The sequence below is a fragment of the Delphinus delphis genome, chromosome 4 (assembly GCF_949987515.2).
Source record: "Delphinus delphis chromosome 4, mDelDel1.2, whole genome shotgun sequence".
Classification (NCBI taxonomy): domain Eukaryota; kingdom Metazoa; phylum Chordata; class Mammalia; order Artiodactyla; family Delphinidae; genus Delphinus; species Delphinus delphis.
In genome coordinates, this window is record NC_082686.1 from 81,754,272 (window position 1) to 81,769,369 (window position 15,098).

The 15,098-nt window shown below is 42.7% G+C and overlaps 1 protein-coding gene across 1 annotated transcript in view; it reads left to right on the forward strand.

Moving 5' to 3' along the window:
* Positions 1 to 15,098, forward strand: part of LIPH (lipase H) — a 46,260-nt gene that overhangs the window by 24,867 nt on the left and 6,295 nt on the right. Inside the window, exons 6-8 of the mRNA XM_060009973.1 lie at positions 1,314 to 1,481; positions 2,717 to 2,812; positions 4,555 to 4,666. Of these exons, the coding sequence (XP_059865956.1) occupies positions 1,314 to 1,481; positions 2,717 to 2,812; positions 4,555 to 4,666 (376 nt within the window). The remainder of the gene's footprint in view (positions 1 to 1,313; positions 1,482 to 2,716; positions 2,813 to 4,554; positions 4,667 to 15,098) is intronic.

Sequence of the window (15,098 nt, forward strand, 5' to 3'; positions counted from 1 at the left end):
GATCTCTTCTATGGGCATATGTGGACTCCGGAGAAAGAAGAAACATTGATCTGACTCCAGCTCCCAGTGCCTCTCCAAACTACTAGCTCACAATCACAACTCCTCTTTCCATGGGGTTCACTGTCTGCTATTGAGATCCTTACCTCCTTTGATTACCCATCTTTGGGACCCAGTTCCTGTTTCTGAATGACTTCATCGTCTGACCCATCAACCTTCTGATGAACCTCTCTGATGTTTTGTACTGAAGTCCTTCATCAGCTCCAACTCTTCTGATGGCCACCTCTGTGCCTCATCCGCTTCCTCTCTCACCATCACATCACATGGCACCCACCAAGAATTAACTTGAGGCTTGTGTCTCACCTCTTCTTGCCCACTTACAGCTTCCAGTGCCACCTCCTATTGTTCAGCTCCTCTCACTTCACCCTTCACCTTTGGAGCAGAAATGGAGCCCCTGCCACTTGTCTGCTCTCATGAATGCCCTGTGCACCCCCAGGCCCTTAGGTCTCTGCCATGTCAGCCCCCATCTTTGCTTGGGCACATTCTGGAGAAGTCATGGAGTCTTGTTGATCAAGTACAAGGTCCAGGCAAACTTGTTAACTTCTCCATGGCCCCCAATAATGCCAGAAAAGCCTCATACGCATCTCTTGCGGACTCCCTATGGTCACTCCTCATGCTTCTATTCCAAATACCGACCCAGCTATAAACCCTCACCTCTTAGAGCTGAGCTAGATTTGACTTTTGTACCTAGATCAAGGTCCCACCCGAAGGAGCCATTTTATCTATCCTAACCTTAGATCACAAAGTTGGTCTTTACATTCATTTCCCCATCTGACCCAAGGTGGAAGCATTGCCCCATCCTTTTTCACAACTATCTCCTCTCCTTTCCCTCATTGGGGATCTTCCTCTACAAATTGCTCCCCAATGCCGTCTTTCTCTCATGTATTTACTGGTTTAAATGTGCTTGCCTTCTGCTGAAAACCTCTGGTGGATCTCTGACTACCACTGACATTTCCTCTTCCTTTCACTGACAAAGGAAGGACAAGGTCAAGTCCTTTAACCTCTCTGAGTCTCAATGTCCTGCTAGGTAAAATGGGGGTAATCATGCCTATCTTCTTGTCTCCTGCCATTTGTCAGCATGAATCCTGATCTATTGGTTTTATAAGGATTAAATGGAATCAAGTACATTGAAGCTGTTAGCACAGTGCCTGATGTAGGGGACATGATAAATTATGTGTATAAACAATATGCAAGGCACTATTTATTACTAAATGCTACAACGGCTCTGCTCTTTGATCATTCCTTTTACAACCCAGGAATGCAGTATTTTAAGTGTGACCACCAGAGGTCCGTGTACCTGTACCTGTCTTCACTGAGAGAGAACTGCACCATCACCACGTATCCCTGTGACTCCTACCGGGATTATAGGAACGGCAAGTGTGTCAACTGTGGCATATCACAGACGGAGTCCTGCCCACTTCTGGGTAAGTCCAGCAAGCAGTTTCCCACTCTGATGAACAAAGAGCTAATTTCTGGTAGAATCCTAGCACCATTTTACCATCTAAAAATGGGCCTGAAAATCCTGTGTTTTTAAAAAACTTACTTAGTTTTTTCTAGCCAATTTGTTCTGTGAAGTACTCTGGGGTCTCCTAATAATAAAGAATGTTAGAAAGGCAATCTATATAGGATTTCATCCAGAAGGTAGTGCCACCTCCCTGTATACTTTATTCTAGCAAGAAAAAGAAGGTTCCAGAAGACTTTCCAAGCTCACCCAGGCACAGTCACCTTACGTAGTCTGCTCCTGTGGGGACAGGATCACTCTCTCCAGGCACACAACCTCTCTGCTGGGGGAGGGTTTGGCAAAGCGACCCCTCTAACAAATTGTGTCTGTAAATGCCCTCATGCCACACTCTGGTGCTGTGTGCATGGACACATACAGGGGTGGGCTGGGGTAACAGACACCATGGAGACTGCTTGGATATTTGCTAAGCATTAGTGGAAATATTCTGGGTGGTGGAGACTTTGCAACTGGATGGTCATGAGAATTCTCTAATTGTACCCAAAGGAAAGACTCAAGTTAACATCAGGGCATGATATAGACAAGGGGTTCTCAGACTTGACTGTGCATTTGAATCATCTACGGAGCTTTTAAAAAATACTGATGCCTGGGTTCCGCTCCAGATCAGTTAAGTCAGAATGTGGAGGCATTCTGACTTAACTAGCAGTGGGGACAGAGGAGAGAGAGAGGCCCCAGGGATGGCCCTCAGCCTCATTCCTGCAGGCACGTGATGAAGGAGGACATTTCCCTGCCTGTTGACAGAGTAACACAGCAATTCCAAGTTCTCTGCACTTCAGGGGCCCAATCACAGTTCTTCAAGGAAGCACATCGCTTTCCGAAAGTGATGCTGTTCTAGGTATAAACCTGAATCTGTTTTAAATAATCTAGAAAATGAATTGCTGGAATATATCAGTGCTATTTTTAGTCTACCCAGTGTGTGTCACTCCCCACAATCCCACCCCTGCTACTGAGGACCAGGGCTGGTGATGTAATGTCAATAGATAGGGGGAAAAGCCACTGGAGGGTCCTTTGGCAAGTGGGTACGTGGGGGATTGTCTCGATGGTGGTGGCAGTCAAACCCGCTGTTCTCACTACCTCCTCCATTGCTTTTACATTTATATAATACATGTTAATGTTACACTTTTCTGACTTATTTTATAGGCTACTATGCTGATAATTGGAAAGACTATTTAAGGGAGCGGGATCCTCCTATGACTAAAGCGTTCTTTGACACAGCTGAGGAGAAACCCTTCTGCAGTGAGTGGTGAATGTGCTTGCTTGCTGTTGCCCAACTCTTCTAGTTTTGGAATGGCTGAGTCTCAGCTTCCTGGCTACTTCTTGGCAAATGAAGGCCATGGTGAAGCATGGCCTTTGGAGTTGGAAGGACCTAGGTTGAATCCTGACTCTCCTACATAATAGCTGTGTGACCAAGACATTTAACTTCTCTGAGTCTCAATGTCCTGCTTGGTTAAAAGGGAGATAATCATGCCTATCTTCTGAGTTATAAGGATTAAAAGCTCAACAAATCATAGTTGTTAGCTTCACTGGATGGCCATTCTAATCACTAAGATCTTCCAGAAAATTTGCTCGAGCCCCAAGAGATGTGAAACTGTGGTTAGGAAAAATCAGGTGTCAGCCACATCTATGGGCCAGTTCCAGCTCCAAAACTAAAACAATGACCTTCTAAAGACATTGAGAGGTTGGGTATTCAAGATGGGAGCTAAATGGGGCAGCAGATGATCAGATGCCCCGGGAAGCAAGTAGGAATTTTCCTGGGCAGATGTACATCTTACAATCTTATCCCCCTTTTCACTTTTCTTGGGAGCAACCCTTATAAAAGAGGTTGCACATCACCAGGTTTCCCTCCTTCTTTGGAATCAGGAGTGGCAGCCCAGGGTTTGGTGTCTGCCCAATCCAAATGGGGCAAGCCCCTGAGTAATAATGGGCCATGAAATGGCAACCCCATGGCTGACCTTATTCCCTAGTGGGACTGTCATTTCCCTGAGCCTCTTTCCCCTTCTCTGCAAGTCTGACCAAGAGATAGCAAATCTGACTATCATGGTGGGATCCCCGTCTTCCCAGAGCATCCTTGACCTTCGGGAGCAGAGAGTAGGGAGGAAGAATAGTTCTCTGGATACGTTACATGCTCTCGTTTATTCAGTAGGAATTAATGGATATCCATAGGTATTACTGCTGGGATTACAAAGAGGAATAACCATCCCTTCCTAGTTACCATTGTAGTATATTTTAGCTTTTTTAAAAACCCCATAAGACATTATACAGGCAATATTTGTACAGATGTACACATATGTTTATCACTTTTTGGTTATCATTTTTCTTACATTTTGTAAATAAAGTGTGTTAACTAATGATGAGAGAATACCAGAGCATGATAAGAGCTCTGAGAGAGACCTGACTTAGTCTGAGGGTCAGTGAAGGCCTTCTGGAGGGAGTGCATTCAGCTGGAACCTGAAGGATGAATTGGCAAAGGGGGCAAAGTAAGAGTGTCCAAGGTGGGGAAAGGCCCAGAAGCAAGAGAGAGCATGGCAGTGCAGGTGGTGTGGCATGACTGGGGAGGAGATGAGGGAGGCTGGGTAGGCTGGTGGACATGGCCCAGATTGAGGAAGACCTTGACAGCTGTGGAGGGTCTCTACATGGCCCCCTATTTGGTTTATTCTAAAATGGGCAGGGATTGAAGTGAACCAATCATACTTGGCAGTAGGCCATGAGATTTCAGTCGATAAGGTGGAAACACTGATCCAAGAGTGATGCCTACACGTGGCAACTGCATACCACTGAGTCCTGCCATCACTCAGGCCATCTTTACCAAAGAGAATAGAAAAAAATATTAGAAAATTCTGCCCTGGATCTTTGCAGAAAAACTAGAGGAAGAGAAAAGGAGACTCAGTTATTAGGGAGGTTGGGTTTTTATGAATTGAACCTTCAGGAAAGCAGTTGGTAATACTCTTCTCTTACCATGTTCTCTCCCTGTTTTGTAGTATATCATTACTTTGTGGATATTATAACTTGGAACAAGAACATAAGAAGAGGATCCATTACAATCAAATTGAGAGACAAAGCTGGAAACACCACAGAATCCAAAATCAATCAGTAAGTTGGGCTGGGATTCTTTGCAGCTTGCTATTTCCTTTTTTGCTCAGAGAAATTAAATCCCAAACATATCTACTTTTTAATTATAGGTTTGTATGCATCTTTGGGGATATATTGCTAAGTTACTTCTTTTTTTTTTTTTTTTTGCTTAGTTACTTCTTGTGGCTCTTGATCTTTCAGGCTCTTTATAAATGGAATTGGTACAGGAATTTTTTTCCTTCTTTCTTTCCTTCCCTCCCTCCCTTCCTCCTTTCCTCCTTTCCTTCCTTCCTTCTTTCCTTCCTTCCTTCCTTCTTTCCTTCCTTCCTTCCTTCCTTCCTTCCTTCTTTCTCCCTCCCCCTCTCCCTCCTTTCTTCTCTCCTCCTTCCTTCCTTTGCATAAACATTTAATTTCAAAAGTCATCCCTGCTAGCTATAAATGATTTAAACAGTAAAGAAGTATGTAACATAAAAGCACAAACCTTGCCCCATCCCAACAATCCCATGCCCAAAGGCACCCACTCACATACACACGTTTCTGTTCTTTTCTGAGCTCATAATATGCATATATACATAAATATATTTCTGACACTCAGAAAATCTAATTTGCAATAGAAAATTGGAAACACCCTAAAAATCCAATGATGGGGAAATTGTTAGTTCCCATATAATAAAATAGTATTCAAACACTGAAGTTATTTATAAAACATTAAATGAAATGCTTATAATGTACTAAGTGAAAAAATGCAGGATATAAAATTATATAAAGTATAAAATTAGCTCAACACTGTAAAAATAATGAAAAAGAAACATGACAAAACATGTTAGATTGCCCCTTGGGTGGTAGGAATGTGAGTGCTTTTTAAAGTTTCTCTTTACTTTTCAATTTGCTGTGCTGTTGTATATATATAGTTTTAAAATAATGAATATTTTTTTTTCATGTTACATTTATAATCCGGAAAAAGGGAAAAAAAACCCCAAACCCTTTAGTGTAAGCAAAGGAATTTGAGGCTCCTTCCATTCATTTACTTAGGAGATGTTTCCTGGGTCCTATTATCTACTAGACACTTGGGTTGTCTCTTGGCCTCATCCATAGAGTACCATGTAGATGGTCATCTGAAACTGGCAATCGCCTTCTGGGCTCACTGTGTAGATAAATAAGGAAGGTGTGGGTGCGGGGTTTGGAAGTGACTTTTTTTTGGCTGCACCGCATGGCTTGTGGGATCTTAGTTCACTGACCAGGGATTGAACCTGGGCCCTCAGCAGTGAAAGCGCAGAGTCCTAACCACTGGACCGCCAGGGAATTCCCTGGAAGTGACTTTTTTAAATGCATCCTTGGATCATAATAATAACAGCCTTTGTTTACTGAACCAAGCACATTACAGAAATTGGTTAATGTAATTCTCACTAAAACCCTGTGAAGTGGTATGACTATCCCTATTTTTTTAAATTAATTTATTTTATTTATTTTTATTTGTGGCTGTGTTGTGTCTTCGTTGCGGTGCGTGGGCTTCTCATTGCGGTGGCTTCTCTTGTTGTGGAGCACAGGCTCTAGGCGCGTGGGCTCAGTAGTTGTGGCTCGCAGGCTTCAGTAGTTGTGGCTCTCAGCCACTAGAGCGCGGGCTCAGTAGTTGTGGTGCATGGGCTTAGTTGGTCCGCGGCACGTGGGATCTTCCTAGACTAGGGCTCGAACCCATGTCCCCTGCATTGGCAGGCGGATTCTTATCCACTGTGCCACCAGGGAAGCCCCTATCATCCTTATTTTATAAATGAGGAAACTGAGGCTCACAGAGGGCAAGTAGTTTGGCCGATATCACACTCCCTTCAGCACCGATGTCCCCAAACCCATAGTGGGGCAGCATTTTCAGGGAGGGAACCACTAAGGGGCCGCATCTTGAGAAACCAGCCTCAGGTAGTTTATAGCATCAATGAGGAAGGTGGGCAGAGACCTCATCTGGAGAGTCTAAGAAACAGCAGGGGAGATTGTGCAGTTATATGAGGAGCACTCACTCAGCAAAATTTGGGTATTCGTGCCAATAATTGGTTACATATTTGCTTTGCATATGTCGTAGAAATTTGAATTTCATATAGCGAATTTCTCCCAAGTAGGAATTCCTAAAGTTGGAGGCTTGTTTCTTGATTAAGATAGAGACCTTAACATCTTTATTTTAGTCATGTTTAGTCATTCCTATTTTAGTCATGTTTGTGAAAAAGTCATCACTGATCAGAGAATATATGGGAGAAAAGGAAATAGTTGTTCTATTTCATGGTAAGATTATGGATACTTTTCTCTTTTTTGCCAGGTAAACTTGAACATTTTAGTGTTTAGTATTTTTATGATTTAAGAAAATGGAAATAATAATATTAGAATATGTACCCTGAGCTTATTCAGTCTTACCAGTCTATGGGTTACAAATGAAGTCACATTCAAGGATATTGTCTGCCTGTTGACTCTCCCTGTATATGTGTTTTAGATATATTTCTTTTTTTTAACCTTAAAAAAATTGAGATATAATTCACATACCATAAAATTCATCTTTTTAAAGTTTATAATTCAGGGGGTTTTAGTATATTCACAAAATGTGAAACCATCAGTACTATGTAATTTCAGAACATTTTCGTCATCTCAAAAAGAAACCCCATACTTGTTAGTAGTAATTCCCCATTCCTCCCTCCTGTCCAGCCCCTGCCAACCACTAATTTGCTGTCTCTATAGATGTACCTATTCTGGGCATGTCATATAAATGGAACCATACAATATGTGGTCTTTTGTGTCTGGCTTTCTTTAAAAATTTTATTTATTTATTTATTTTTGGCTGTGTTGGGTCTTCGTTGTTGTACGTGGGCTTTCTCTGGTTGCAGCAAGCGGGGGCTACTCTTCATTGAGGTGCGCGGGCTTCTCATTGTCGTGGCTTCTCTTGTCGTGGAGCACAGGCTCTAGGCACGTGGGCTTCAGTAGTTGTGGCATGTGGGCTCAGTAGTTGTGGCTCACGGGCTCTAGAGCCCAGGCTCAGTAGTTGTGGCACACAGGCTTAGTTAATCTGCGGCACGTGGGATATTCCAGGACCAGGGATCAAACCCGTGTCCCCTGCATTGGCAGGTGGATTCTTAACCACTGCACCACCAGGGAAGCCCTTGTGTCTGGCTTTTTTTTGGATTTGCATGTTTTCAAGATTCATCCATGTGTAGCATTCATCAGGACTTCGTTCCTTTTTATGGCTGAACAATATTCCATCGTATGAATGTTCTACATTGTATTTTGATCCACTGACCTCTGGCCCAGATGCACCACTGTACTCACACATACCACATTTTAAATATCCATTCAGCAGCTGATGGATATTTGGGTTTTTTCCACTTTTTGGCTATTATGAATAATGCTACTATGAACATATATGTACACGTTTTTGTGTGGACATATGCTTTCGTTTCTCTTGGGTATATACCTAGGAATGGAATTTCTGGATCATAGAGGACTTTGTGTTTAACCTTTTTAAGGAACTCCCTACCAAGTTGTTTTCCAAAAGGACTGCACCATTTTACATTCCCTCCAGCGATGTACGAGAGTTCCAGTTTCTTCACATCCTTGCCAACACTGTTATTGTCAGTCTTTAAAAGTTGTTTTTTCTTTTTAATCATGATAAAGAAGCATACGATAAAAAACCCCATAAAGTGTACCAATCATGTTTAAGTGTAAGTTCATGTTTAAGTGTAAGTTCATTCGTAAGTATATTCACACTGTTGTGAAACAGCTCTCCAGAACCTTTTCATCTTGCAAAATCTGAAACTCTACATCTATTAAATAACAATTCCCATTTCCCCCACCCCCTATCCCCTAGCAACGACTGTTCTACTGTTTTTATGAATTTGACTACTTTAGATACATCATATGAGTAGAATCATACAGTATTTGTCTTTTTGTGATTGACTTATTTCACCTAGCATAATGTCCTCAAGTTTTGTCCATGTTATAGCATGTAACAGGATTTCTTTCCTTTTTAAGATTGAATAATATTCCATTGTATGTATATATCACATTTTGATTATCCATTCATACATGTCTGTCTTTTGTTACAGCCATTCTTGTGGGCATTACATGATATCTCACTGTGGTTTTGATTTGTAATTTCCTAATGATTAATGATGCTGAGTATCTTTCATATGCTTGTAGACCATTTGTAGAGCTTTTTGGAGAAATGTCTATTCAGATCCCTTAGCCATTTCTTTTCCTTTTAAACAGACTTTATTTTTTAGAGCAGTTTTAAGTTCACAGCAAAATTGAGCAGAAAGTACACAACTTTCCCACATACTCCCTGTCCCACATAGGCACAGCCTCCCTCAGTACCAAAATCTGGTACCAGAGTAGTACATTAGTTACAACTGAAGAATCTACATTGATATGTCATTATTACCCTAAGTCCATAGTTTACATTAGGGTTCACTGTTGGTGTTGTGCATTTTCTGAGTTTTGTCAAATGTATAATGACATATGTCTACCATTATAGGATCATGGAATAGTTTCACTGCCCTAAAAATCTGTGCTCCCTCCCTTTTCAAATCTATTCATCCCTCCCTCCCGCCAACCTCTGGCAACCACTGATTTTTTTTTTACTGTTTTCATAGTTTTGCCTTTTCCAGAATGTCATGTAATTGGAATCATACAGTATGTAATCTTTTCAGATCGGCTTCTTTCACTTAGTAATATAAGCATTTAGAGTTCCTCCTTTTCTTTTCTTTTTTTTTTTAATGGCTTGACAGCTCATTTCCTTTTGGCACTAAATAATGTTCCATTGTCTGATGTATCACAGTTTATCCATTCACCTACAAAAGACACCTTGGTTGCTTCCAAGTCTTGGTAGTTTTGAATAAAGCTGTTATAGACATCTGGGTGCAGGTTTTTGTGTGCCTTACCCATTTTTAAACTAAGCTAATTATCTTTTTATTGTTGAGCTGCAAGAGTTCTGTGTATATTCTGGATACAACTCCTTTATAGTTTTAGATCTCACATTTAGGTCTTTCATCCATTTGGAGTTAATTTTTGCATGTGATGTGAGGTAAGGGGCTTCTACTTCATTCCTTTGCCTGTGAACATCCAGTTGTCACAGCATCATTTATTGAAAAAATTCTTCTTTCTCCATGAATTGTCTTGAGACCCTTGTCTAAATCAATTGACTGGGAACGCCCAGGTGGTCCAGTGGTTAGGACTCTGTGCTCTCACTGCCGAGGGCCCAGGTTCAATCCCTGGTCGGGAACTAAGATCCCACAAACCGCACAGCATGGTCAAAAAAAAAATTCCATCCACCATAAATGTAAGAGTTTACTTCTGGACTCTCAATCCATTCCGGTGATTGATATATCTTATCTTTATGCAAGTACCACATTGTCTTATAGCTTACTGTAGCATTACTGTAGCTTTATAACAAAATTTGAAATCAGGAAGTATAAATCTCCCAACTTTGGTATTCTTCAGAACTGTTTTGTTATTCTGGGTCTCTTGAATTTCCATATAGATTTGAGGACCAGTTTGTCAATTTCTGTGAAAAAACAAAAGAGGCAGCTGGGACTTTGAGAGGGGTTGTCTTGAATCTGCAAATCAATTTGGGGAGTACTGCTGTGTTAACCATAGTAAGTCTTCCAATCCATGAACATGGACATGGTATCTTTCATTTATTTAGGTCTTACTTAACTTCTTTCAGTGATGTTTTATAGTTTTCAGTGTACAAGTCTTGCACTTTTGTTAAATTTAATCCAAGTATTTTACTCTTTTTTGTTACTGTAAATTGAATTCTTTCCATAATTTCATTTTAGATTATTCATTGATAGTGTACAGAATTACAACTGACTGATCTTGTATCCTGCAACCTTGCTAACTCATTAGAGGACTCAGTAAGATGTTCTATGTACAAGATCAGGTCATCTGCAAATAGAGATAGTTTTACTACTTTCTTTCCAATCTGAATGTCTTTTTTTCCCCCGCCTTTTCTTGTCTAACTGACCTGGCTAGAACTTCTTTCTAAGCTGAATAGAAGTGGCAAGAGACAGCCTTGTCTTGTTCCTCATCTTTGGGAGAAAACATTCAGTCTTTTAATATTAAGTACATATTAACTTTTTTTTTTGTAGATGCCTTTTATCAGGTTAGGGAATTTCCTTCAATTCCTAGTTTCTTGAGTATTTTTATATTGAAGGGATATTGGATTTTCTCAAATGCTTTCTCTGCATGTATTGAGATAACCATTTGGTTTTGTCCTTAATTCTATTGATATGGTGTATTAAAATAATTGATTTTTGCATGTTAAATCCACTTTACATTCTGGGATAAATCCCACTTGGTTAAGGTATATAATCATTTTTATATTTTGCTGGATTTGGTTGGCTAGTTTTATTTGACTTTTTTGAATTTATATTCATAAGACATATTGATCTTTAGTTTTCTTTTTGTGTGTGATGTCTGGTTTTGATATCAGGATAATACTGGTGTCACAGAATGAGTTGAGAAGTGTTTCCTCCTCTTCTATTTTTTTTTTTTTTTTTGGAGGAGTTTGTGAAGAATTTGGTGTTAATTCTTCTTTAAATATTTGGTAGAGGGACTTCCCTGATGGCGCAGTGGTTAAGAATCCACCTGCCAATGCAACGGACATGGGTTTGAGCCCTGGCCCCAGAAGATCCCACATACCGCGGAGCAACTAAGCCCCTGTGCCACAACTACTGAGCCTGAGCTCTAGAGCCCGCGAGCCACAAGTACTGAGCCCATGGGCCACAGCTACTGAAGCCTGCGTGCCTAGAGCCCATGCTCCGCAACAAGAGAAGCCACGACAATAAGAAGCCCGCGCACCGCAAGGAAGTCCCAACACAGCCAAAAATAAATAAATAAAAAAGTGTTAAAAAAAAAATTTGGTAGAGGGGCTTCCCTGGTGGCACAGTGGTTAACAATTCGCCTGCCAATGCCGGGGACACGGGTTCGAGCCCTGTCTGGGAAGACCCCACATGCCGCAGAGCAACTAAGCCCGCGTGCCACAACTACTGAGCCTGCACTATAGAGTTCACAAGCTACAACTACTGAAGCCCGAGTGCCTAGAGCCTGTGCTCTGCCACAAGAGAAGCCACCACAGTGAGAAGCCCGCGCACCCCAAGGAAGAGTAGCCCGCGCTTGCTGCAACTAGAGAAAGCCCGCGTGCAGCAACAAAGACCCAATGCAGCCAAAAATAAACAAATAAATAAATAAATAAATATTTAAAAATATATATATTTGGTAGAATTCACCCACGAAGCCATCTTGGCCTGGGCTTTTCTTTGTAGGTTTGCTTTTTGTTTTTAATTGCTAATTCAGTCTCTTTATTATAGGTCTGTTCAGATTTTCTTTTCTATTTCTTCTTTTTAAAATTTATTTATTTTATTTATTTTATTTTTGGCTGCATTGGGTCTTCATTGCTGTGCCCGGGCTTTCCCTAGTTGTGGTGAGCGGGGGCTACTCTTTGCTGTGGTGCATGGGTTTCTCATTGTGGTGGCTTCTCTTGCTGCGGAGCATGGGCTCTAGGCGCGTGGGCTTCAGTAGTTATGGCTTGCAGGCTCTAGAGCGCAGGCTCAGTAGCTGTGGCGCATGGGCTTCGTTACTCTGCGGCATGTGGGATCTTCTCGGACCAGGTATCGAACCCATGTCCCCTGAACTGGCAGGCGGATTCTTAACCACTGCTCCACCAGGGAAGTCCCTGTCGTGTCTCTTTTTTTTTTTTTTGCGGTACATGGGCCTCTCACTGTTGTGGCCTCTCCCGTTGCGGAGCACAAGCTCCGGACGCGCAGGCTCAGCAGCCATGGCTCACGGGCCCAGCCGCTCCGCGGCATGTGGGATCTTCCTGGACCGGGGCACGAACCGTGTCCCCTGCATTGGCAGGCGGACTCTCAACCACTGCGCCACCAGGGAAGCCCTGTCGTGTCTCTTTTAAAAATTCCTTTCTTGAGAGATTTTGTTCCTGTAGTTTTTACTGGTTGTTATTCAGATAGCTGAACACAAGCCTTCAGTTTGAGAGGTCCCCTCAAGCACCAGAATGGACTTTTCCTCCTCATGACAATTTTCAATTTGAAACAGCAAAACACTCTTGGGCTGCAGCATCAGGGTGATATTCTGGCTCTTCCTGAGGACATTATGGGAAGTCAGGCTCTTCTGGCCACATGTCCCCCTTCCCTAGAACAGAAGTACTCAGTGGTGGACTTCCTTTTGTTCTCTTTCCTTTTATGGGCCATTATTTTTGGGGTTGGTGCCTTAATCTTTTCTCACACCCCTAGGCAGTTTGAAATTCCACAGTGAAACCTGAGAGTGACAGTCACCGGCAAGTGCTTGCCAGGTTGCTTGAGTGTGGTAGTCCGCGCATCACATTTTTTACATGTAAGCACACGTTTGTATGCTCTTTGCGAATTCTGAGGAGTCTTCGGTAGGTTTTAATCGTTCCAGTCTTTTGCATTTTTCCAGTTCTTTTTGCCGTTAGCAATCTGGGTCCCATCAGGGTCTGGTGCAGCGGGGAGGCGGCTGCCTGCTCCCTGCCTGCAGAGCAGGGGTGCCCCGGGCACGCGGCTCCGCTGGGAAGGTCGTTTTGGTGGTCCCATGTCCCAGCACTCAGTCCTGCCGGCCTCCTCACTCGCACCCAGCCCGGGCAGGACGTGCCCCTTCCCTGCAGCTGCTGCGCAGGCGCTGTGTGGAGCCGGCAGCTGCACTGCCCCACCCGCCAGGATCCGTCCTCCCGCCCGCAGCTGGCGGCCATAAAGCCTGCACCCCGCAGCTTCCCCCCACCCCCCTTACAAATGCCTTTATTATTATTATAATTATTTCACTATGTGCGGGAATTCTTTGAGGATCTGAGGAGTAGATTTCTCCAGAAAGATTTTGCGTTTGCCTGTCAAGTTCCTGGAGATACCATCCATCTGACACCACTTTAATTTTTAAACTTGAGGTTTCTCAGACCACAAGTAGTTTGAATTTAGCTGCTGACCCATGTGAAGGGCACTCAGCCCCCTAGCTCCTCATAGCGCCAAGATTCGAGGTGGGGACTTTCTGTCACCTGAGGTGGTAGAAGGTTTTTACTTCAAATTCATGTTTAGTTCACTCTTCCCCCAGAATTCTCCTATTCAACTCCCGACCTTGAGGGGTCCATAGACTTTGTTTCATGTCCTACTGCACTGCAAGGCCATGAAAATTGAAGCTCAAGGTTACAAAGTTTCAAAAAAGACCAACTAAAGGTGATTTCAGGATTCCTATCTATTTGGATTTCTGCTTTCACATATTTTGAGGGTTTCTCAGTATTCTTTCCTTTCTTCTTAGTTCAGTGCAATTTAAAAGGTTTTTTGTTGTTTGTAATTGTATCCACTATTATGAATGCTTTCAGGGTATTTAGTGCACCATACTGCCAGAACTCACAGTTCACTGTCTCTCACTCTATTTACTCTTGTATGAACCCAACACTTGGTTAGTGCCTCCCCATGTATTTCCAGACATCCTTCTAGGAGGAAGAGAGCATCTTACCTCTACTCATGGACAACCCTGATCAGCTCCCGATCTCCTTTTTCTTCTCCCGCCTTCCTAGTACCCCCACTGGGTTCTGCCATCTGCAGGTGGCATCACCTTCTCCTGGAGTCCCTGCCCTTTCCTGATTCCATAGCTGCCCTTGGAGAAGTGGGAAGGGATCCCTTTTTCTCTTGCTACACTCTGATCAAGAGAGGACCAGAGTGGTGCTACTTATAAGCCTCTTTGGTTAAACCACTCCTTTCCTATTAGCTTTTTTTTTTCCCTCTTTATTGTGGAAAATTAAAGTTTACAGAAAAGTTGCAGTAGTACTAAGAGCCTTTTCTTTTTCTGAACCATTCTACAGTAATTTCCAACATGCTGCCTCATCAACCCTAAGTATTTTAATGTGTATTTTCTACAAACAAGGATATTCTCCTACATAACTACAATTGACCATCAAAATAAGAGAAATAATATTGATACACTACTACCGTCTGATCCTGAGACCCCATTCTAGTTTTACTGATTGTCCTGATAATGTCCTTTGTAGCAAAGGGATTCAATTCAGGATGACTGGCTGCATTTGGTTTTCCTGCTTCTTTAGTCTTCACTTTGGAACAGTTCTTCTGCCTTTCCTCGACTCTTTTTTTTTTTTTTTTTTTTTTTGCGGTACGCGGGCCTCTCACTGTTGTGGCCTCTCCCGTTGCGGAGCACAGGCTCCGGACGCGCAGGCTCAGCGGCCATGGCTCACGGGCCCAGCCGCTCCGCGGCACGCGGGATCCTCCCAGACCGGGGCACGAACCCGTGCTCTCTGCATCGGCAGGCGGACTCTCAACCACTGCGCCACCAGGGAAGCCCTGCTCGACTCCTTTGACTTTGACACTTTTGAAGATTACAGGTCAATTATTTTTAGCATGTCTTCAGTTTGGGTTTGCCTGATGTTTCCTCACGATTAGGTTCA